This window comes from Tachysurus fulvidraco, chromosome 22, assembly GCF_022655615.1.
Source record: "Tachysurus fulvidraco isolate hzauxx_2018 chromosome 22, HZAU_PFXX_2.0, whole genome shotgun sequence".
NCBI classification, from domain to species: Eukaryota; Metazoa; Chordata; class Actinopteri; order Siluriformes; family Bagridae; genus Tachysurus; species Tachysurus fulvidraco.
In genome coordinates this window covers 5,592,473-5,615,699 of record NC_062539.1, presented here as the reverse complement: position 1 = coordinate 5,615,699, position 23,227 = coordinate 5,592,473, and the positions used below count along the sequence as shown (strand labels likewise).

General features: G+C 37.4%; 4 protein-coding genes across 5 annotated transcripts; 3 read left to right on the top strand and 1 right to left on the bottom strand.

Annotated features, from left to right (window-relative positions):
- The first annotated feature begins 2,797 nt into the window (after nt 1-2,797).
- LOC113645090 (inositol-3-phosphate synthase 1-A) lies at nt 2,798-8,808 on the top strand. 2 transcript variants are annotated; one of them, XM_027150380.2, is made up of 11 exons: nt 2,798-2,948; nt 3,073-3,196; nt 4,423-4,584; nt 4,722-4,851; nt 5,059-5,252; nt 5,356-5,505; nt 5,676-5,891; nt 5,995-6,159; nt 6,507-6,620; nt 6,711-6,928; nt 7,887-8,808. In XM_027150380.2, the coding sequence occupies exons 2-11, from the start codon at nt 3,080-3,082 to the stop codon at nt 8,074-8,076; spliced, it is 1,656 nt and encodes a 551-aa protein (XP_027006181.2). In that variant the 5' UTR covers nt 2,798-2,948; nt 3,073-3,079; the 3' UTR covers nt 8,077-8,808. The 2 variants fall into 2 exon arrangements, with proteins under 2 accessions (XP_027006181.2, XP_047662572.1); XM_047806616.1 differs by lacking the exon at nt 2,798-2,948 and adding an exon at nt 4,078-4,111 and having other exon boundaries at nt 3,076-3,196.
- A 549-nt stretch (nt 8,809-9,357) lies between these two features.
- tpgs1 (tubulin polyglutamylase complex subunit 1) lies at nt 9,358-12,871 on the top strand. Its single transcript, XM_027150493.2, has 2 exons — nt 9,358-9,857; nt 10,384-12,871. The coding sequence occupies exons 1-2, from the start codon at nt 9,523-9,525 to the stop codon at nt 10,928-10,930; spliced, it is 882 nt and encodes a 293-aa protein (XP_027006294.2). The 5' UTR covers nt 9,358-9,522; the 3' UTR covers nt 10,931-12,871.
- Nucleotides 12,872-15,822: 2,951 nt separating this feature from the next.
- Nucleotides 15,823-18,324, bottom strand: plekhj1 (pleckstrin homology domain containing, family J member 1). Its single transcript, XM_027150888.2, has 6 exons — nt 17,938-18,324; nt 17,737-17,804; nt 17,575-17,641; nt 16,729-16,819; nt 16,560-16,623; nt 15,823-16,394 (listed from the first exon to the last, which is right to left on the bottom strand). Exons 1-6 carry the CDS (start codon nt 18,113-18,115, stop codon nt 16,317-16,319), a joined length of 546 nt encoding a protein of 181 aa, XP_027006689.1. The 5' UTR covers nt 18,116-18,324; the 3' UTR covers nt 15,823-16,316.
- Nucleotides 18,325-19,067: 743 nt separating this feature from the next.
- On the top strand, nt 19,068-23,124 carry sf3a2 (splicing factor 3a, subunit 2). Its single transcript, XM_027150411.2, has 8 exons — nt 19,068-19,139; nt 19,800-20,061; nt 20,161-20,207; nt 20,989-21,098; nt 21,205-21,254; nt 21,389-21,529; nt 22,301-22,369; nt 22,498-23,124. Exons 2-8 carry the CDS (start codon nt 19,864-19,866, stop codon nt 22,774-22,776), a joined length of 894 nt encoding a protein of 297 aa, XP_027006212.1. The 5' UTR covers nt 19,068-19,139; nt 19,800-19,863; the 3' UTR covers nt 22,777-23,124.
- Nucleotides 23,125-23,227: the final 103 nt, after the last annotated feature.

Below are 23,227 nucleotides of genomic sequence, written 5' to 3'. Positions count from 1 at the left end.
GCACAGATTCCCAAACCTGGTTTTGAAGAACCCCTTGTCATGCACATTTCAGTGTTTTTACTGCTTGTATTGTATGTAACATGTATATCTGTAGCTATAATAATAGGCAGATGTAAGGGACTGGAATTTTCATCAACGCCCAATCCACTTAAGGTGATTTTTTTTACATAATGTCAGGTGATGAGAAGCGGTTATATAATATTCTTTTTTTTTTTTTAAACTTGGCCACCAGGTTTGTCTTTTAAGCACTTTCGGCGGTTGAAGACTTACTTATTCAGGAAACACTTCAACTAGCACTTCTTTCCTTATCTTTTAAAAATAAATAAATAAACAAACAAACAAACAAACAAACAAACAAACAAACAAATAAATAAATAAAAAATACAACCTTTTCATTGTAACTTTGAACAAAAGTTTTAAACTCATGGCATCTTAAGTATGTAACCGGGTGAGCCAGCATTAATGTATTCAATGTTAGAGATTTAAGCACTTACAGTATGTATGTCGCTCTGGATAAGGGCGTCTGCCAAATGCTGTAAATGTAAATGTAGATTTGATGAGATAATTAGATAATTATCTGCACGCAAGTCATTTGTTATTAATCTCAAGCATTTTTTTTGTTAAATACAAACGGGTTTTACAAACTGGCTTTGTCAGCAAAACAAACAATACAAAGCTCAGATCATCGTGGTGGAAATTTCCACACCTTTTAAAGACTACAGCAGAGATCATCACTGGTCTTGTGTGGAAATTTACCACAACACTCGATCCCTTCTGAAGGATCTGATCCATGAATTAATTTTTGTTTTTGTTTGTTTGTTTATAAGGATAAATTTTTAGATAAATGTATTTCAAAATGTATTATTTTTCCCACAAAAGAACAAGGTATTGAAATCAACGTCCTGGTCACAAGGTTGCGATAGACTTTTAACAGTAAACATTAATTGTGATGTTTGAGTTAATTTCACATATGTATCTAGACTTAGGGACTAGAATTATGTTCAGAATATTTCCACACAGTTTTCACATAAAAGAGAACATGATACGTTAAAAATTTGTGTTATTATATCACCACATCTTCACCTCATGTACACTTTATCATCTGTTAGAAAGAACAAAAAAAATGTATGTAACCTGTTATTCTGTAGCCATGGTAACAGATGTAGTGGACATACAAGCTTAAATTTGGATGAAAATGTTTATGGATGAAAGATCCATAGTGATCTTTTACCAATGTTTAGAGATGAAAAAGTTATTTAATGTCAAGTCTGAAAACCTTTTTGAATGGAAAAACTAAACAAAAGTATATTCCAGATTTGTTCATTGTTTAGCAGGACATCCTGATGGAAATTTCCACAACCCCTCAAAGCCTATAGCTGAGATTAAACTGGTGCCTCGTGTGGAAATTTTCCACCAGATACCAGGAAGAGTGGGTGTTGAGGGGCTGCAGCATCCCAGACCACCAGGATTCCTTTAAATACCACTGCCAAAATAATAATAATCATAATAACAATATACATAAACAGTACACAAACTGAACATTTTTGAAAATGAGTTGTAATGTTTATAGTTATATAACATTGATAGTTATATAATGTTACACAATGTCTTCAAGACTTGAGTATTGAGGACGGTCGAGGTTGTGCTTGCCAGTTTCTTATTAGCATAAGAAGCTGTTATTTTGTTTGATTAATTTTCAGAGCTGGAGGATTGCGAAGAAATAACAGTACATAGCGGATAGAAGTGATTAGAGAAACTAACCCCTATGTTCTTTTCTTAATTTCTTCTATGAACAAATTAATGAATGAACTTCATTGTTGTCATTGTGCATAAACAGTAGGGGAAAAAATAACAACAAAATGCGGTTATCAGGTCTTTTGATGCCTATTATTAAAAAGAGAATAAAAGAGGATATAAAAAAAAATAAGATATAATATGTGTGTGTGTGTGTGAGTGTGTGTGTGTGAGTGTGTGTGTGTGTGTGTGTGTGTGTGTGTGTGTGTGTGTGTGTGTGTGGTTTTGCATACATTTCCAAGTTTGCATTTAAAAGTACATTTATAGTATTTCCAGTTTGTAGGGTTAAATCAGGACATCTTGATGAAAATTTCCACACCCCTCAAAGCCTACAGCAGAGATTAGACTTGGTGCTGTGTGGAAATTTACCACACCACATGATTCCCTCTGAGGGTCCGATCAATGAAAACAGATCTAATTTCTGATCATCTGTTTTCATGAAATTCTTCTTTGTTTAAACTTGGAAGCCACACAGAATGTAGATCTCCATAGTCAAGATGCTTTTATTAGAGAATCTAAATTAGATAGATATTAAAGCTTAAAACGCTTCTCAACTTTTGTCAGTTGATAACACAATAAGGTTGCAGACAAAAACCTTTTTTTACGTCGATAATAAGAATGAGACGGTAAGAATGGAATGGATTAGGGTTAAATTAAAATTTTTAATTTAGGGTTAAATTTTGATAGGAGATGCCCTCGCACCCATTTACTCTCATTATGTACATAGTTTCTCGTTGTTGTTGTTGTTGTTGTTGTTGTTGTTGTTGTTGTTGTTCTTCTTCTTCTTCTTCTTCTTCTTCTTATTATTATTATTATTATTAATATTAATAAGATTACTTTTTTAAAATAAGATTATTATTATTAAGAAGAGGAAACATCAATTCCTGAGATTCTGTGTATACACTTCCCAGTTTCTATATAAGTCTTTTTTTGTTTTGTTTTTTGGAAAGTTTCTAGAATGTTCAAGAACACGGCTGTGATTGGCCAGTGGGCGGGGCGACGAAAGACTATAAATAGCTGCGAGCCTCCGTCAGACTTTCCACGCAGCTGTAAAATTATCGGTTTTATTGCGTGCTTTACAGAACAGAACAAACTCCGATCAAGCTTTTATCCTTCTTCTTCTTATTACTTTATTTTGCAGAACAGTATAAACAGTAGGTTATCACTAAAACATACTGTGTTGATTTTTTTTCTTGCATGAATTGATATGGATTTATGGGTCGTTTTGTGTGTGATCTCGCGATGGCTTGTGGAATAAAAGTGCACTTTTTATTGCAGGTGATTAATGATGTCTGAGACGATCCGCATCAACAGCCCTAATGTGCAGTACACTGAGAAGTTCATTGAGTCACAGTACACGTACCAGACCACCTCAGTGAGCAGGAGCAGAGATACGTACACGGTGAGTCCAGAACTAAACGTATTTACTTACTTTACACATCTCATTATATAGAGCTGTGTGATGGGCATTACATCATATAGAACCAGTGAGCATTAACGTGTCATCCTTTGTGTGAATACACGTCTTCATCCAACAGCCCCTGGGAAAGACCAGGATAAAGCATTACTGGGTGGGTGGTTGGATGTATAGATGGATGGCTGAATGAATGGCTGAATGAATGGTTGAGTAAATGAATGAATAAATGCATGCATGGATGGATGGATGAATGAATGAATGAATGAATGGATAAATGGGTGAATGCATGAATGGATGAATGAATTAATAGTTGGATGGATGAATCAATGAATTAATAAATGGATGAATGAATGGGTGAATGAATAAATGAATTGGTGAATGCATGAATGGATGGATGAATGAATGACTGGAAAAATTTATGAATGGATGGATAAATGGGTGAATGCATGAATGGATGGATGAATTAATAGTTGGATGGATGAATCAATGAATTAATAAATGGATGAATGAATGGGTGAATGAATAAATGAATAAATGAATTGGTGAATGCATGAATGGATGGATGAACGAATGACTGGAAAAAAATATGAATGGATGGATGTATGAATGAATGGGTGAATGAATGGATGAATGAATGCATAAATGGGTGAATGCATGCATGCATGGATGGATGAATGAATGGATAAATTAATGAATGGATGGATGGATGAATGAATTGATGAATTAATACAGTAGGTGAATAGATTTATGAATGGATGGATAAATGAATGAATGAATGAATGAATGAATGAATAAGAACTGTCAGACTAGGTAGATGTGTTACTCATGCAATAATACCTCTTCTGCTCTTCTTTTTTTAATAACAGAAAGTTACCCAAATGGCTGCAACGTTATGCAATGGTATCTGACCATCCTTGAAAATGATGTCAAAAAAAAGTATATGTCATGATACACAAGTATTTAGATTTACTAATAGTTTACTAGCAACGAGCATTTACTATCCAAAGAAATCAACCGAAATCAAAATATTTATAAGATATAAGATTAGTAATTATAGACAGTTGACAATATACATAGTGCACTTTAAAAACACATCATGACAAATTATTGCAATTTGGATTTGTATGATTATATTTTCAATGCCTTTTGAAAATCCCGGTCAAGTAGCTCATAAGTTTACCATCTAACAAGTTTCTTCTCTGTGCTTCTAGGTGACGCCCCACAGTATTGATTTTTCATTTCGCACAGAGCGCCATGTGCCCAAGCTTGGTGTCATGCTTGTGGGGTGGGGCGGAAACAATGGCAGCACCGTCACCGCTGCTGTTCTGGCCAATAGGCTTGGCCTGAAGTGGACAACCAAGACTGGTGTCAAGGTAAAAAGAGTCATATAGGTTTTTAAATAACATTCATAACATTGTTGTAACACACGGGTTGTCTGGAAATGCCATTAATGTCACTGTAATTCTCATACTACTTGTACATATTCCTTTTCTTTTATTTTCCCCCACAGAGTGCCAATTACTATGGTTCATTGCTGGAGTCTTCCACTGTGTCTCTGGGCTTTGGGCCAAAGGGGGAGATCTTTGTGCCATTCAGAGAACTGCTGCCAATGGTGCACCCTAATGACATCATATTTGATGGTAATGACAGAAAGCATGTTGTGGATGCATGGTGGTGTGACCATTACTAACCTACCAAATGGTGCAAATATCTTTGCTTCTTGGAAAGATCATATAACTAAATTTGATTCTTGTATTGTTTTATCTGTTTAATTAGTGATTCAAGGTATTGCAGCATTTGAATTTTATCTGGATAGCTTAGTAAGAGTATCCTTATGTATGTTATAGGTTGGGATATCTCCTCTATGGATCTTGGTCGTGCTATGGAGCGTGCTCAGGTTCTAGACTGGAGCCTTCAGGAGATGCTTCGTCCCCAAATGTGCAAGCTGAAACCAAGGCCCTCAATTTATATCCCAGATTTCATTGCTGCCAATCAGGAGCACAGGGCTGACAATGTCCTCACAGGCACCAAAGCAGAGCAGGTACATAGGTCAAAGTGTTGTCTATTAATACACGTTTATAACTGTAAAATTGTTTGGAGGATTTTATACCTAACTAAAACTGGCCCTATTGGTATTTATGCAGATGGAACAAATCCGTAGAGATATCCGTGACTTCAAAGAGAAGAGTGGCGTGGAAAAAGTCATAGTGCTGTGGACTGCAAACACAGAGAGATTCATAGATATTGTGACTGGTGTCAATGACACTGCCAAGAACCTTCTTGCTACCATCCAGGTAACTCGTAGGCAAATAATATCTAACATCTCAACACATCTTCCACAATATTACAGAAATTAGATGTCTCATTTCAGACTTCAGACGTCTGGAATGAACCAAATTATTGCCACGAAGGTTTATAACCATCAAGTGACACTTGTTAAAACCATGTCTCTCTTTCTTTATAGAACGAAGGACAAGTATCTCCATCCACTCTGTTTGCGGTGGCTAGTATTCTGGAGGGCTGTGCCTATATCAATGGCTCCCCTCAGAACACTTTCGTACCTGGAGCTTTAGAGCTAGCCATTCAGCATGGGGTCTTCATAGGAGGAGATGACTTCAAATCAGGCCAGACAAAACTGAAGACTGTTCTGGTGGATTTTCTTCTGAGCTCAGGGATCAAGGTAAAAGAGACATGTAGTAATGTGCATTTCAGTGCCCCTTTCATTACAGTATGTTTTCAGTATATGAAACCTTTACAAGATGCTTTACTCCTTTGGTTTGCAGCCAAACTCCATTGTGAGCTACAATCACCTGGGAAACAACGATGGCATGAACCTGTCTGCCCCACAGCAGTTCCGATCTAAAGAGATCTCCAAAAGCAACGTAGTGGATGACATGGTGAAGTCCAATCCACTGCTATTCAAGCCTGGAGAGAAACCTGATCACTGTGTAAGAATGATTTCTATGATGCAGTTCTTGGACACTTTTTGGGCTTTGTTTGTGATCCCATTTCTGTCCCATATTCTCACAATAAGTAGAACAAATGTTTTGAAACGTTATTGTGCTTTATATTTTATGCAACCAAACTAATAAAAAATATGGAGTGATTTAATGCAAAAAATTTGCTATGGTGATTAATTGTATAGCACCTGCATGTGCAATGCAAGTGACACTAGATAATGACAGTGGACCAAGTCAGGTAATTCTGTTTATATCATTATATGCTTGTACTGTAGTTTGATGCATGGAGACTTGCAAGGCTTTTGAGTTCACATCTAGAACTTGTGTCAATTTAGGTGGTCATTAAGTATGTCCCCTATGTGGGAGACAGCAAACGAGCAATGGATGAGTACACGTCAGAGATCATGATGGGTGGCACAAACACAATTGCTCTGCACAACACATGTGAGGTGAGTACATACTGTATAGATGTGTCTCAGTTACATTGACATTTCTTTACTGGTTTTTTTAAATTATTATTTTTCTATCTTTTTATTCAGGATTCACTGCTGGCCAGTCCAATTATTCTGGACCTGGTGATTCTGACCGAGCTATGTCAGCGAATCACGTTCCGTACACAGCAGGACTCATCCTTCCAGTCTTTCCACAGTGTTCTGTCCATACTTAGCTTCCTCTGCAAGGCCCCGCTCGTACCGCACAATGCACCGGTGGTCAACGCTTTCTTCCGCCAGCGAGCCTGCATCGAAAATGTCCTGAGGTACAGGAAAGATTGTGTGTTTGTGCTGTATAGAGATTTTCACTACCAAGATGACACCACACTTTAAATCCATTTTTAAAATTAGGTTCAATGTAACTTGTAAATATTGAAATGTGATGTAAAGGCAGGGTCTCCGATTTTTGAGAACTGCTTCAGAAAACTGAGTCGGGCCGAATAATAAACAAAAATCAAAACAAACGTGTAGCCAATGAGCAGAAAGAGGCGGGGCTTGTTTTAACATTGACATGGAGGATAAAAACAAAGAAAGCGAAGAAAGGCTTACGATTAGGCAAGAAGTAGGATGTGTTAATATAGGATCAGCTTTCCAGCGCTGGAGAGAACTGAAGGAGCAGGAAGTTGGCCGCATATTCACAGATTGGAGTTTCCCGAGTCAATAACTCCTGAGCTAAACGCTGTTACTACACAAATAACACCTCTTTTCTATCGTAGTAATGTAGAGATGCAGCTACAACTGCGTTTTGCTAGTAACAGCGTTTAGCTCAGGAGTTATTGACTCGGGAAACTCCAATCTGTGAATATACGTCCAACTTCACTTAAGAGTCCGAGGCGCTTTTTTCCTTCTGGATAGGTAAGTAACGTTGGTTTTGCTTTGTTACACAGAACTAATACATGCCGTCCTTTGCATGATTATGCTTGTGTGTTATTTTGCTTGTTTGTTTATCTGCAATCGTATTGTTCTTCCCTTCAGCTATGATAAAGACACATTTCTTTCCATTAGTTGCCTGGGTTACGTATGTATGTGTGGGCGGAGCTATCAATACAGGGGTGGGACCTACATTTGGGTTAGGGGTTTGTTTGTTTTGGTGATTTCAAATGTCGACATTGGCTTTCAAAAATCGGAGACCCTGCCTTTAATGTGAATAAACCTAGACTAAGGGGATGTGCTTAGCAGTGCAGTGTTGTTGAAATGAGTTCTCTCTTGGGTTCTGTCACACAGGGCTTGCCTTGGCCTTCCCCCTCAGAACCACATGCAGCTCGAGTACAAGATGCAGAAAAGCTTCAATGTTTGTGAAGACAAGAATGTTCAAAGCCCTGTAGCCACAAAGGGAAACAACAACGTCGTCACCAACATGTATCAATGCGTTGACTGCGGTGGTGCCACTGACCAGAAGACTGTTGACAGATAAAAAAATATATGTATATAAAATGTAAAATTGTAGCTGTGGGTGCAGGTTTTCATTCCAAACAAGTAGAAGTCGCACCTGAGTCGAGATCAACTGGTTAATCAACTGAAGGTGTGGCTCATGCTTGACTGGAATAAAATCCTGCACCCACACCTGCTCCTTACAGATAAGATCGCTCATCCATGGTCTAAGAGAAGACAGAATTACTAACTTTGCTTTAATCCTCAGAGAGTATTAACTATTAAAACATTGTGTCTTGCTCTAAAAAGTACTAACTCAATTAAAAAAAGCTCCTTTGCGAAAGGATGCTATACAACTTTATTCTAAGAAACTAACTTGAAACACAAATATTAATATGCCGGGAGGGTCAAACCTTAATAAAATGCACTTTATTCAATTGCTAATTGTACTAAAAGAAACTGTAAGGTTCCATTTAGGTCTTTTGCGGGTTCTTTGGTGTGCCTGGTTCTGTAGATACAGCTTACACCAGAGGGTACAGGTAGAGCTAAGAACCCTTAAACAACCAAAGAACCCTTGAACCACATTTCTATCACAATGTACTGTATTTTATTAGTTCAATGTGATATAGTTAATAGAATTGAACCTAGAAAACCTATGAAATGTCTGATTTTATTGATCAGCAGAATGTACCTGTAAGAAACTGTTCATTTTTCTATTGACTTTGTTACGCTTTGTGATGAGAAAAAAAAATCAGAAACCTTTCCAGTTACAAGAGATGTGTTTGCAAGTTTTTTGTTTTTTGTTTTTTTTAACCTCCACAATAGAACGTCATTCTATTGTGGTAGTAGATAAATTATACAATTTTAGATCCACGTATTAATCGTTGAACCAGCAAACTTTTGCACTCTGAATTGTGTGTGTGTGTGTGTGTGTGTGTGTGTGTGTGTGTGTGTGTGTGTGTGTGTGTGTGTGTGTGTGTGTGTGTGTGTGCATTTCAAGCTAAACTCCTAAATAAAAATATCCTTGGTGATGATTTATGTTTTTCAGTCTTCTTCTTTTTTTTTTATTGTTTTATGGAACTCTAAAAAAACAACAACAAATCAATAGAAATACATTCGAAACAAATTACATTATAGAAAATATAGATAGATAGACAGACAGACAGATAGATAGATAGATAGACAGATAGATAGATAGATAGATAGATAGATAGATAGATAGATAGATAGATAGATAGATAGATAGATAGATAGATAGATAAAAACAGCAGGACGTTTGAAGGCTTTTATGATTGGTGGAGCTTGGCACCTGACCTTGTGGAAAGCGCAATTGCGCATGTCAGCATCGGTGTCCATAGCAACACTTTCATTACACGCTGATGTCTATAGCATGAAGCCGGGGCTTATTTTATATTTTAGTTACAATGTACCATCGGGTATCTGTAGTGATTAGTCCAGCAATCGATTCTAATCTTTACAGTTCATTCTAATGGCTGAAAAGAGGCGATCTGGGGTCGCTGCGGACTCCAAATCTGCCAAAGCCGAGAGCGATGAGGAGTTTCTGTCTCAGGCCGGAGTGGATGCGCTGCTCGGGTGCGCGCTGCTGAAACTGGTGCAGGCCCGACCCGAGGATCCGATAGGATTTCTGGCTGAGCATTTCACTAACGAGGCGTCGGAAACTGAGAGCGGTGGTGGAGGTGATGGAGGAGACGGAGGAGATGGTGATGGAGGAAAAGATGGAGAAGGGAAATATCAGGACGCGCTGGAGGAGCAGCAGCTGAACAAGGCGCTTTGGCACCTGAGTTTAGCGCATCACTCACAGAGGTGTGAGTTTTATTGTTTTATTTGTCTAAAATTGTCTTACCATTAACTGACAGTCATGAGATTAAAAAAAACCTCACACCCAGGATAAAAAAAGATAGGTTTTAGGTACATGGGGTTATTCTTCCTTGTTTTTGGTGGATGGTGGGTCTTTATTATCATCAGCTCAGAAGTGGGCTTGTAGATCTACAAAATAGGTGTGTATCATAAAATAGCCAATACGTATAAGCAGTGTTTGAAAATCCCAGGAATCCTGCTGTCTGACACAACACCACCACGCCGTGTCACTCCACTACTCCATAACACTACTACACCTACTGTTATGCTGTTATGATGGTACTGAATGAAGTACTAAATGCAGGAATGGCAATAATTAGGACTTACTTGAACATTTATCTTAAGGTTATATTTATAAGCATGTTGAAATATTCAATTTGACCATTTATAACAAGTAAGATGTCCATATCTGCATAATCTGTTTCCTGTCTGAATATAACACACTTTATCCAGCATCTTTGATTGTTTTCAGATCTGCCTTCAGCAACAACATCCGCGTGGCTTATGATCTGCTTAGTGAATGTGGCACCACCCGGCATGCACCAGGTGGAGTCCAGGGCCGACTCTACACTGAGATGCTGCGGTGCGTGTGTAGTGACAGCGGCCTGTCGGAGATGACGGCAGCCCCGCTCCTGCATCGACTCCAGTGCCGTGATTACGAGGCTGTACCCTTTGAGCTCTTTCGACAAGCAGTGATGACGTGTGCAACGCTCTCCGATTACCTCCACAGAGCACGATGCTTGTATACTGCCGTGGCTTGCAGTCCTGAGCAGCCTGCGGAGCGGGAATTATGTGAAACTGTCCTCAACGCCCTGCGAGAGGCACTGGACACCTCACATGGGTCTGAAGCCACACGTTACCTAGAGGCCAGTGCCAAGATCTCACCTGCTGAGCTGGCAAGGGCCATGGCCAAAAAACGGGGTGCCAGCAGGGAGCAGGAAGGGCCGAGCATGGACATGCGTGAGTTTGAGGACGCTGCCGCAGCACTCTTTATAGCCAGGGTGCATGTGGTAAACTGATTGTGTTCCTTCAGTTCATAACAAATGCATTTGAATTGAGTTTACTGACATCGAAAAGATACGAGTAAGTCCTTACACGTCTCCATGTTCTGTATTTACATACAGTATCCACTCTATGTGCTAACTGTAGACATACATTTAACTAGTCTCAGCTCCCTGTAAGTCAAACACTCCCGATTTTTTGATGAGAGAGGGAAAGGAAAATGACCAGACAAGTCTGAGCTGACAGGAAAACTACAATAAATCACTCTGTAACTACTCTTTACAACCAGGGTAAGCAGTCAATAGTTTTTGTAGCCTTCGTTTCAGCTGAAGCCTTTCTATCCGCTCTCCTCTGATCTGTCTATCAACAACCCCACAGACCTGCTGCTCACTGGATATATATTTTGTTAGACAAAAACGAATCACCTTCTGATCAGTTCTATACACAGTTCAACAACACAGTGCAAATGACACTTTATTAATTGTCAATCATAAATCCTGAATTATTTAACTATAAGAATGATATAAATCTGCAACTGCTAACCTCAGCATGTTATTTTAACCACGTGTTATTACTTCTTATACCCAGCAGAAGGAACACAAACTACCTTCTTATACCAAACCTCTGCTGCTTTAGTTCCAAATATGGATCCTGTTCTTGTTACCCGATAAGTGGAAACTTGTTTGAGGTGAAAACAGCCCTGAGTCATTTGAGCGAGTTACGGACGCAGATATTATCATGGAAAATTTTTAAAAGTAGGTGAATAATTTATGCCTGTATTTATTTTGCTAATGCAGTGATAATGTTTCCATGTCATATGTCCTTTTCAATAAAAGACACAAAGGCACGTTTGAATTTTCAAAAGATTTTCGAATCTCACTTTGAGTGTAGCTTCACTTGGAGTATAGCTTCAGGTTTAGTCCTTCTTACACTCTGACACTGCTTATGTCAATAATACCAAACCAGTCTGTAATTAAATATGTACGTATCTAGAGTCCATTCACATTCAGTACATTAATTCTATATAATTATGTACAAATGTGTTGAAATAAGAAAACAGACACTGATAACGATTCGCACAGCCTAGTTAACATCTGTTAGATCGTTCCCTTAGAAATTTAAATGAGTTTAGCTATTGATTTTGCAGTTTTCTTAATGAGCACGGTAATTTAAGGAAGCTGATCCAGATCTGGCTTTTAAGACAGTACACTTGTTCTACCACAGAGCTATTTTTAGCTATGCCGTTAGCCAATAGTTAATGTGTTGCTACGGTTATCAGTACCGCTCTATTAATAGAACGACCTTGAGACAAGAAGAAATCGTTCCGGCTATATGACACGCCAACAATTTATTTGCATAAATAAAAGGAGGCACAACAGAAACCATGGAAACCTTTTGTTTGGCTCGCTTTGTATCACAAGCGCAGTCATGTGCTGTCTCCACAGACAACATACAGGAAGTGAGAAGGAGAAGCGGATGCACTACTGCACACGTTATCAAACCTAATGAGGATCCGTGTGTAAATAATTCAGCAGGGTGTTTGTTACCAGATCATCCTCACCGACCCGGCACAAAGCCCAGACTACTGGGTTTGTGTCGATTTTTCCAGTGGAATGACAGTAGTAATAGTAATCCCTTCAGAGTCTTCTGGACCCTGAAGCAAGCACGTCTGTCCCATCTGCTCATGCTTTGTGCTGCTAGGCTTTACAACTGACATCATGCAACGCTGCACTGATCAATCGATCCGCCGTATTGTCTGACAGAGCTGCGTGTTTTTGTTAAGCAAAAAACCTCACATGATTAAAAAGACTTCAGAAACAACTTAAGGATGTGCAGACAAGGTATTTTAAGACACATGACTTAACAAATGATCCAGAATTATTACTGAATATTATTTACTCTAAGATAAATAATACCTACAAAATTATTTACATGAGATTAGATATTCTATATTATATCTAAATACATCAGCCTAAAAGTTTTCTTCCCTTTAGGAATGTGATATTTGGTTCGGTTCAAAAGTCTTGTAAAGAAATTAAAAGAATGTATAGAATATATAGAATGATTTGACATTATTTGATTCTTTATTTAAAAAAAAAACAACATTTTTTATTAGCGAGTAACATTTAATGCTATGGATCAAACGTCCTAAACGTCTGCAAAACAAGTTCCTTTTATCACTTACGTTATAGCAGTTATATAACACGTCATTCATTTACCAATCTTCTATATTTTTCTGTCTTGAAGTTGATAAGAGTTACTTTTACAACACTGGAGACCCTATTTATTGTTTTCTAAGTAAATTAGCTGGATGTTTGATGAAGCAGTTTGTCACAGAATTTGTCACATTTCATTTGGAGAACAGCTTTGGCACTCGCTTCTGTTGTCTGCATGTACAACAGATATGAAACATGCCATTATAACTTATAACGGCATATTTCCTATAACGGATATGAATTATGCCATTATATGAAACATGCCGTAATGCCCCAGTTACAACACGTTATAACTGGGGCTTATCTAAGCCTACATATGGCATATATACATACTGTATAGGTGTAATAAATAAAAAGACAACATGGGTAAGATACAGACATCAAAAGGTGATGTTTAACGGTTAAACAACGATTGGATTCAAACTATAACCAAATTTTTTATTGGTTAATAAAATCAAAATGCAAAATATAATCACAATTACACCACATCACAGTTGGTTAATTAGTCAAGCGTGATATATAAATAGAAGAAATAAACAGAACAAGAGATATCGAGCATAACATACTAATGAATAAAAAGCACAACTGAGGTCATAGTGTTAGATAATGGTGAGAATCATTTTTGAAGAGGATTGGAGGTCACTGTCGGTCAGCGCCGATCTTCATTAAACCTTCTTCTTCCCTGCATCCTCCAGTCTGATGAGTTTAGTCTTTCTTTATTTTCATCATGCTTGATTGGGCAAATCAGGTCAATGTAGTGATTGGAGTCAGATAGATTATTTTAAAGAAAGAATTTTTTTCATTTAATGTTTATATACCGTAATCTTTATCTTTATCTATCTATCTATCTATCTATCTATCTATCTATCTATCTATCTATCTATCTATCTATCTATCTATCTATCTATCTATCTATCTATCTATCTATCTATTTTAAAAGCACTGAAAAGCACTAGGGGGGCACGGTGGCTTAGTGGTTAGCACGTTTGCCTCACACCTCCAGGGTTGGGGGTTCAATTCCCGCCTCTGCCTTGTGTGTGTGGAGTTTGCATGTTCTCCCCATGCCTCTGAGGTTTCCTCCGGGTACTCTGGTTTTCTCCCCCGGTCCAAAGACATGTATGGTAGGTTGATTGGCATCTCTGGAAAATTGTCCGTAGTGTGTGAGTGAATGAGAGTGTGTGTGTGCCCAGCGATGGGTTGGCACTCCGTCCAGGGTGTATCCTGCCTCAATGCCCAATGACGCCTGAGATAGGCACAGGCTCCCCGTGACCCGAGAAGTTCAGATAAGTGGTAGAAAATGAATGAATGAATGAATGAATGAATGAATGAATGAAAAGCATTAGTATATTTAACCTACCATCTCATTGCTTTCAGTGTCATCAAGACAGGAGTAGCTGAGGCATGCAGAACAAGGCCTGGCTTGCCACAGTGTTTTGACAGTGTGCAAAGTCAGCAAAGCAAGAACACTGAACAGCACTTGGAAACGTACAGCACTCATTGCAGTGGCTGCGTATTTCTTTTTCGAAAGAAACCAGCTCTGTGTCTGTTCACACTTCATGATTGCAGGATTAAGAAATTTCAGAAAGAAACAGAACTTTTTAGGAAAGGCTTTATTAGAAAAATAAGACAAGTCTCTTTTTTATTTCTTTGTAAAGTGAAACAAAAACTTACAGATAGCTGGAAAGACTTTTCTCTGAAACGTAACGTTCACCTCATGATTTCTAATGCAACTGAACGGAAATTCAACGTGAAGGTTCTGATAAGGTTCTTCAGAGCACAGCAATGGACAAACTGTGGCTTACTGTATGTGGCTTCATTTTCAGTTCCTTAAAGAAACATTCAGTTTAGGACCCTTTACCCCATTTCTTAATGAAACCATTTTTAACCATTTTTCCAATATTTCAGAGGCATCCCTAATAAATACATGTAACTGATCTGGCATATATACTTGTCTAATATTAGCCAAAGTCAAACTTACACTGATAGAGTTTTGTTTTCAATTCGGTGACATCAAACAGCATGTGAGGTTCTGGGAAAGGGGCTGAGCTTCTAAACAGTACCAATTAATGTGTGAGCATTCAATGCTCTCAATACATGTGCGAATCATCAATCGTACAATAACATACACTGAGGTTAAACCGAGGAGCTCATATGCAAAACGCATGGCCAATCTGGCAATAGAGCTGGAATAAACATCAGGGGATATAATCACAGTGCTTTATCGAGTATAGATGATTAAATCATTACATCTCGTGAGCCTACTGTACTCCATTGTGTTAGATTTAGCATGCATGGGAGAACATGCAAACTCCACACACACACAAGGCGGATGCGGTAATCGAACCCCCAAAACTGGAGGTGTGAGGCAAACGTGCTAACCACTAAGCCACCGTGCCCCCCCTTCTACACAGAATCGAGAAAGGAAATTTGTACAAACTATATACAAGCAAAAAAATGTCCAACATTAAGTATCTATAGATCTACTTTTTGGTGAATTATTTTCCTTAAGACAAAACAGGTGCTTAGCGTTACATTTTATATCCATGCTACGCAAATAATTACTAGACAAACCAAATGTCTGGTGCTACAGATGAATAACTTAGTAGAACTGTGCAGGATTTAAATTACAAGTTAAAGAAAACCGAAAAGCAAAATCGGGTCAAAATTAAGACTGATTGAAGCGAACATTTTAGTTAATCAGGAATATTAGGATTGATAAAAATTTATTATCATTTATTGCACCCAAAAAAAACCAACCACAAATAAAATGCCACGAACAGTCACATTAATGACAGGAAGTGGTTCAGTGCAAGTTGCTGTGTGTCACATCATACAAAACAGGGCTGCAGGGCACACACAGTTTCATGAAGTGAAATCTACCAGATGCTCTCAACAAAAGATCAAAATGATTCCGTTTACAGAAGTGACCACCAAATTTTTTTTTTTTTTTTTTTTGACATACAAAAAACACAAAAACTAAAAATACACTGCTACTGGCTCACATTCCACTCGGTATGATAATTAAAAATACACAGTGAAAGTAGCTGTTTCACCCTTTTCAGGCGACAATAAAATGAAACATGTTGTGATTCTGAACAAAGAGACAAAAGAACAGCAGTGAATCGATTCTTTTGAAATAAAAAGGTTCTGCACAAAGCAGACCGAAGCGCAGACTCGCTGAGCATCATCAAGGAGGTGGTGGAGGGAGCGCGTTGCTCACCTGGAAGCGTGTCTCGTCTGAAATCCCATACTGTTCCAACGGGTCCTATTGGCAAGAAATGACCCTTATAAAATTATTATTCTAATTATTATTATTATTATTAAATAATTTATTAATAATCACGGAGTTGAAAAACTAAAATATGGACATGGATTAAAGTTTATTTGAGGAATCAGCTGAACTGTAGAGCATTAGGGACTAGTCCTTTACCTTGCCAGTCAGTCGATGGATCTCAGATCGATAGAAGAAGAGGTTCTTGCGCATGAACTCATAGCTGTGGGAGAAATGGAGAAACATATATGGCAAACTGGAAACATTATGTGACTAGAATTAAGGGCATGCGAAGTTTAAAAAACAAACAAACAACAAATTTACAAACCTGGCTTTTATAATAGCATCCATCCATTCGATACGTTGCTCCCGAGAGTTACATTCAAACAGGTACTTCCTCTCTGCCTCATCTAGGAAAGCTGATGACAGAAAAAATGTTAATGCGTGGACACGTGTGTATTTTTGTGTGTGTGTGTGTTTGTGGAACAACCTGGGAACGAAGGTTTGTTTACTTTAAAAGGCAGGTGCCAAATCAAATACACCTCTCCACACATGCACCTGAGTAAGTGGAATGCATGACTATTTCTTACAGTATATTATAAATATAATATATGTAAATGGTTAACATTATTTTATACCACAGTGCTGTTGAATGCACACTTGCAAGGTTTATAGCAGAGAAATTGTACAAACCTTTGCCACACATGTTTTTCTATTAGGATATGTTTATTTACGGATTAATGGAATGAAAATCTTATCAAAGACTGTAATGTTATTTTTTCTGAGATATATATATATACACACACACACACATTTTAATCTTTAACTGTTACTTTTACTTTAACACAGGAACAAAGAGATGCTGGCGAGAGGAACCACTATTTGTACAAGCGATAACAGGAACTAACTTGTTTCTCAGAAGTTCTACAAAATTAAACATCTATAAACAGATAAAAATGTATCATGTGTTGTTCCTTTATTAATAAACAATAGAAATCATTGATAAAGCTGCTGTGATATAAAAGGAATAAAACCTGGAATGTGCTGGTGCTGTGACAATAATCAGTTTCTGAGTCCATCGTTTATTATTTTCCATGCACTGTTGTTTTTATAGTCATTTTTAAATAAATAAATAAATAAATAAATAAATAGAAATGCAGAATATTTCACTCACTAATCGAGAAGGTGAGATCATCTTCTCTCTCCACTCTACATTGCTCCAGAAGTAAAGCCCCGATCGGCTGCAAACACACACATTGATCAGTATTGATCACCTTTTCATACAAAAATTATAAAGAAATCCTGCTCAACCAACACAGGAAGATCAGATTGTCACCTCCTCCTCATAGGTGCGAAAGTAAAACAGGAAATTCACTATGAGCTTCACCAGCCTCCTCTTCATAACTATAAGGAGGAAACAAAACAAACAAAAGGTGTTATTGAAGATAAAACTCCATATGCATTAAGAGCACAAAACACATTACAGGATGATATAAACAGAGAAGATAAATGTGTGTTTGTGAGCTTTAGATCTTACCATCTCCTTTCTTGGGTCCCTTCATGCCCAGCTCAGCTGCTCTCTCTGACGGCTGGCGGCTCAGGAACACCAGCTCCTTCTCGTTAAAGCGCATTGTGAGCTGTTTAGATCCAGAGATGATCTTCAGAGAAGATCTCCAGAGATGATCCTTCTTCTCAGCTGGATTATTCCAGTTCATCCATTTTTTGTTATTTTTTATAATTTTTTTAAACCAGCTTCCTCGCTATTCCACTGATTCAGCAATCACACATATACGATCTATAAACATCCCGATCATAAAACACTCGTATTTCCTTTAGACAGAATATATAAACCCGGCACATGGGAAAACTTCCACCCTGCGTCTCCGGGATCCATGCACGACTCAAACCGCGCATGCGCGTAACTGCGGCCTCTACGTCTTCTGTATTGCGCATGCGCCATATTTCAATTACTTTAAACTTATTTGTAAGAGCTTTTAAAGGAGATTTACTGAACATAATAAAAGTTTAAAAAAAAAACTCAATGTACCGAAAAAACATAATACAAGAAGTTTATACAAAGAATAATATAATATAAAAGTTTGATTAATATTAAACATATGAAATGTGTTTGTATTTATCTCCAATGAGCAATGAGCATTTGGGTGACAACACTAGTGGACTCAACAGTCTATAATTATTTTAAAATTTATTTAAGGTTAAAACGACGACGAACTGCAGTAATACAACAAAAACCAACAAAAAAAACCATAAGAAATTACGAAAGAAAATAAGAAAGATATTTTTGTTAATAAAATAACAGGAATAAATCAGTACATGAGTCGAACATACTTATGAACCTGTAAGTGTTTTTCTTTTGGCAATATCGTTTTCATGGTAATTCACGATTAAAGCTTATTTTTTTGGAAACAGTAAACAAAACTTGTACCAAAAAAAAAGCAATATATAATTGACTAGATATTCCAATCTTTGTTTTGCTTGAACACACCCCATAAAACGTAATTTAATCAAATAACACTTTCAAATGAAGTAAGGTCCACGAGGTACAAGATAAAAAGGTCAACAAATTGAGTTATTGAGCACATTAAACTGGCTACAATTTAATGTGCTCAACAATGTTCAATAAAGTTATTTATTTCAAAATAACAGGAACAGGAAACGCATCATGAAACGCATGCGCATTGTGCAGGTTACGGCGGCAAGCGCGAGGTGAACGTTGAGGTACTTAAAAAAAACTCATAAAAAGCTAATGTGATATAATGTAAATGTGTATTTGTGATTAAATATTTTATTTTTAGATAATATGTTACGGAAATAGGTCACGTTAACTGGCGGCTCAGTGCGAATAGGGGTTAGCTTGTTGTTGTAGCCGCTTAGCTAGCTGTTAGCTGAAAACACAACGTGAATCTAAACGCCTCCTATTTGAATGTATAGTGCACTAAAGTTTGCAGGGTATTTGAATAATTCCGCAAATATGTAGTGTATATTTAACTCCAACGAAAATGTGCATTTGCTCGTTTGATCTGTGAAAAACTACAATATTTATTTGTATGGTGCTTTTAATAATTGACACCTTTAAAGCAGCTTTACAGAACATAAACATAGAACAAAAGGTTAATATAATACGAAAAAAAAATCAAGATTGATATTAGATATATTTAAATGTGTTTGTATTTATCACCAATGAGCAAGTCTGATGTGACTCAGGTGACTGTGGTGAGGAAAAACTCTCTTTAATGGTAAAGGAAGAAACCTTGAGAGGAACCAGACTCAAAGGGGAACCTCATCCTCATATGGGTGACACCGGAGGGTGTGATTATAAATATACAGTCTGACAAATGTTTTATTGATGAGGAGACTTTGTGACTTCTGTTTTTATAGGTGAGCGAATTTTGACCGGTAAAAAGGTTTCAGTCTCAGGTGGCAAGTTCACTGCTCTGTAAAGATGGACTTCCAGCACCGAGCCGGTGGGAAGACCGGCAGCGGCGGTGTTGCATCGGCCTCCGAGAGCAACCGGGACCGTCGAGAACGCCTGCGCCAACTCGCTTTAGAAACCATAGACATCAACAAGGACCCTTACTTCATGAAAAACCATTTGGGTTCTTATGAGTGCAAGCTGTGTCTCACACTGCATAATAATGAGGTACGACCCGGAAAACAGAATTTGTTAATCTACTTCATTATATTTCATTTCATTATAGGGTCTGATTTAAATTGTCTTGATTCTTGACTGCTTTTTTAGGGAAGTTATCTGGCTCACACACAAGGAAAGAAGCACCAAACTAATTTGTAAGTATAATATTTTGAGGTACCTGTATACATCAAGTTTTTTCTGTTTACAATTTGCCTTTAATAAAGTATAAAGCATAAAGTAAAGTTTAAATTGCAGTTCTTAGTTAATAATTTGTTTGACATTTTCCAGTTTCATCAACTGTGGTGAAAGTTAATTCTTGCTCATTTTTGTTAACGTATATGTTTTAGCAACTATAAACCATCATTCCTTTACCCACTCTTTTTTTTGTATTGAATTATTATTGCAAATAGCTTGTCAGGTTACTGAGTAACGAGAAAGCTCGTCGTTCTGTCAGGAAGACTTTGCTGTGGTGGAAAACAGACTGTTATACACTGGAATCTATAAATGTTAATTCTCACTGAAAACTTCTCTGTATTTTCACCGGTTTTTCTTTTGCTACAGAACAAATGATTTTTTTAAAGTTTGTTTATTGTTAGTTTTGTTGTGGAGTGTCTGGCATATAATCCTCTCTTAATATGGAATCAGTAACACGTTAATATAACCCTGTGATGTGCAGCTAGCTAGTCACTGTTATAGAAAATTAATCAATACCATCTGATTGATTAGACTTGAGAATTCAGGAGAAGTGGTACAATATATATATATATATATATATATATATATATATATATATATATAATATATATATATATATATATATATATATATATATATATAGTAGTGAATTACAATTTACTGTTTGCCGATGAAAAACTGTTCTTTGTTTCATGTTTTCTCTTATACATTTGATTCTCAAACCACTTTATCCTCTACTAGAGCACGGAGAGCGGCTAAAGAGGCCAAAGAAGCTCCGGCCCAGCCAGCACCTGAAAAAGTAAAGGTGGAAGTGAAGAAGTTTGTAAAGATCGGGCGACCTGGCTACAAAGGTATAGAGGCTGAAGTTGTAATTAATTAATTAAGTATTAAACGAGTTGGTGTCTCTTCATGGACACATTTAGTTCCTTCTGTTTATTATTTCTTCTCCTATTACAGTAACGAAACAAAGGGATCCAGAGATTGGTCAGCAGAGTCTGCTCTTTCAGGTACTATAATTGATACTTATGTTTATAGACAACAAAATGTACCAATATTAATACCTGGAACTGTCATGGAAATCGTTATTTTTTTATTTTTAAATTTTTTTTTTTACTTAATTAATTAAATTTTTTGTGCTTAGATTGACTATCCTGAGATTGCCGAAGGAATTGGACCCAGACACCGCTTCATGTCTGCATACGAGCAACGGATTGAGCCTCCAGACCGTCGCTGGCAGTACCTGCTCCTGGCAGCCGAGCCTTATGAAACCATTGCTTTTAAGGTCTATTTCCAGTCACTAGAATTCCTTTTCGTCCGTATTATTTATTAAATGGATTTCATTTTTAGAATAAAAGTTAGACAGCTCACAACCTGGAATGGAGGTTATTGGGTCAAAATCACCATAATGTGTCTTTGAGACTTCGCAAAAAATATTATGTTGCAAAGTATAAAATACCAAAACAAACTGACGTAGCTTTAACTGAATATTACCTCAGGCTTTGATTCAATATCAGTTTCTATAAATAATAAGCTGTAATATGTAAATATATTATCAGTGTCAAAAACTACACACGTCCTCTCCTGCCATGTCATGTACCAGTCAGCAGTCAATATAAAAATCTGAAAGGTTTTATTTTAACTATTTCATAATAACAGGAGGGACATGTTAACCTTGACAACATCCATCTTCACACAGAATGTGATGAAAAGTAAGAAATATAAGTGTAGGTCCTTACTGTGTTTGCAGCAGATTTTTAAAGTCCACTGCAGAAAGACGAAATAGGGAAGGGGATGTCTGGGTACGTCAGTTACAATTACAGGGGAATGTGCAAAAAGTTTAATATCATTATGGAAAATATATCAAAATATATAAAACTATTTTTGTTCTAAAAACTAAACTATTTTGTTCGAAAAACCTGTTGAGATAAATAACGACACGTTATGTAAGTTATTCACTTTTTTGCATTTCCCAAGGCATTTATTTATAGATAAATTGAACTGTGTCTTATTAGATGTTAACAGTTGTATTCTTTACTTCGTCACATGGTCACAGGTCCCGAGCCGAGAGATAGACAAATCAGAAAGTCGCTTCTGGACTCACTGGAACAGAGAAACTAAACAAGTAAGAGTCTGGCAGTGTTTTTTTTTTGTTTTTTTTTTTTTGTTTTTTACCAGAGATGATGCTCAAGAAATAGTTATGTTCAATCCTGTTGCTTAGATATTAACTGCTTTTCTTGTTTCTCCTTCTAGTTTTTCCTTCAGTTCCATTTCAAAATGGAGAAGCTCCTGCCTCCGCCTGGTGGACAGACAGCTCCTGCCACCATCAAGCGCCCACCTCCTCTGATGACCGGCCATCATCCCACTGACTCCATGCCCCCACCACCACCAGGAGGAATTCCAGGGATGCCCCCTCCTCCACCCAACGCCCCTCCACAGATGCCCCATCCCTCTGGCTTGCCTCCTGGTGCTCTGCCACCTCATCTACGCCCACCATTACCTTCTGATGGAATTCCTTCACCAAACAATTAAGTGACGTTTAGGAGGATTTTTTTTTTTTTTTTGCCTTTACGTCGGTTTTGATGGGATTTTGTTCAGCAGGTGTTCTGTGAACTTTCCTGTGTAAATAAGAACAGTAGGTGTGTATACAGCAGTGTGTAATTGTTGGTATTTTTATAACCACACAGATCAGAGCAGCCACCTGTTCACTTGGAAACCCAAATGTTTCAGATTTCATGTCCAAGCTGTAATAACTGATTTCTGTCATTGTTTTGAGGTCTGCCTAGTCAGGTGCCTAAAGCTGGCCTACACCCCAAACTTCAAAATTTTTTTTTGTTTTTTGTTTTTAATGATTATTAAAATCGTTCATGTTTTCTCAAATGCTGGTGTTTTTGTTTATTTGTCTAATGCACGTCTTGTTCGGTCTGGCTATTGTAGGTTGCAGTCCTGTTGCTGTCTATTTAACACCTATGTGGATAGTGTA

Bases quoted from the DNA above. Each gene is read 5' to 3' on its own strand.
- plekhj1 (XM_027150888.2), bottom strand. From the start codon at position 18,115: ATGAACTGGAATAATCCAGCTGAGAAGAAGGATCATCTCTGGAGATCT. The intron at 17,805-17,937 runs GTAAGATCTAAA...TCCTCCTTATAG, and splicing joins GGGACCCAAGAAAGGAGATG to TTATGAAGAGGAGGCTGGTG. The intron at 16,820-17,574 runs GTGAGTGAAATA...TTCTGTCATCAG, and splicing joins TGATCTCACCTTCTCGATTA to CTTTCCTAGATGAGGCAGAG.
- sf3a2 (XM_027150411.2), top strand. From the start codon at position 19,864: ATGGACTTCCAGCACCGAGCCGGTGGGAAGACCGGCAGCGGCGGTGTT. The intron at 20,208-20,988 runs GTAAGTATAATA...ATCCTCTACTAG, and splicing joins AAGAAGCACCAAACTAATTT to AGCACGGAGAGCGGCTAAAG. The intron at 21,530-22,300 runs GTCTATTTCCAG...ACATGGTCACAG, and splicing joins ATGAAACCATTGCTTTTAAG to GTCCCGAGCCGAGAGATAGA.
- LOC113645090 (XM_027150380.2), top strand. From the start codon at position 3,080: ATGATGTCTGAGACGATCCGCATCAACAGCCCTAATGTGCAGTACACT. The intron at 5,506-5,675 runs GTAACTCGTAGG...CTTTCTTTATAG, and splicing joins ACCTTCTTGCTACCATCCAG to AACGAAGGACAAGTATCTCC. The intron at 6,929-7,886 runs GTACAGGAAAGA...TCTGTCACACAG, and splicing joins TGCATCGAAAATGTCCTGAG to GGCTTGCCTTGGCCTTCCCC.
- tpgs1 (XM_027150493.2), top strand. From the start codon at position 9,523: ATGGCTGAAAAGAGGCGATCTGGGGTCGCTGCGGACTCCAAATCTGCC. The intron at 9,858-10,383 runs GTGTGAGTTTTA...GATTGTTTTCAG, and splicing joins TTAGCGCATCACTCACAGAG to ATCTGCCTTCAGCAACAACA.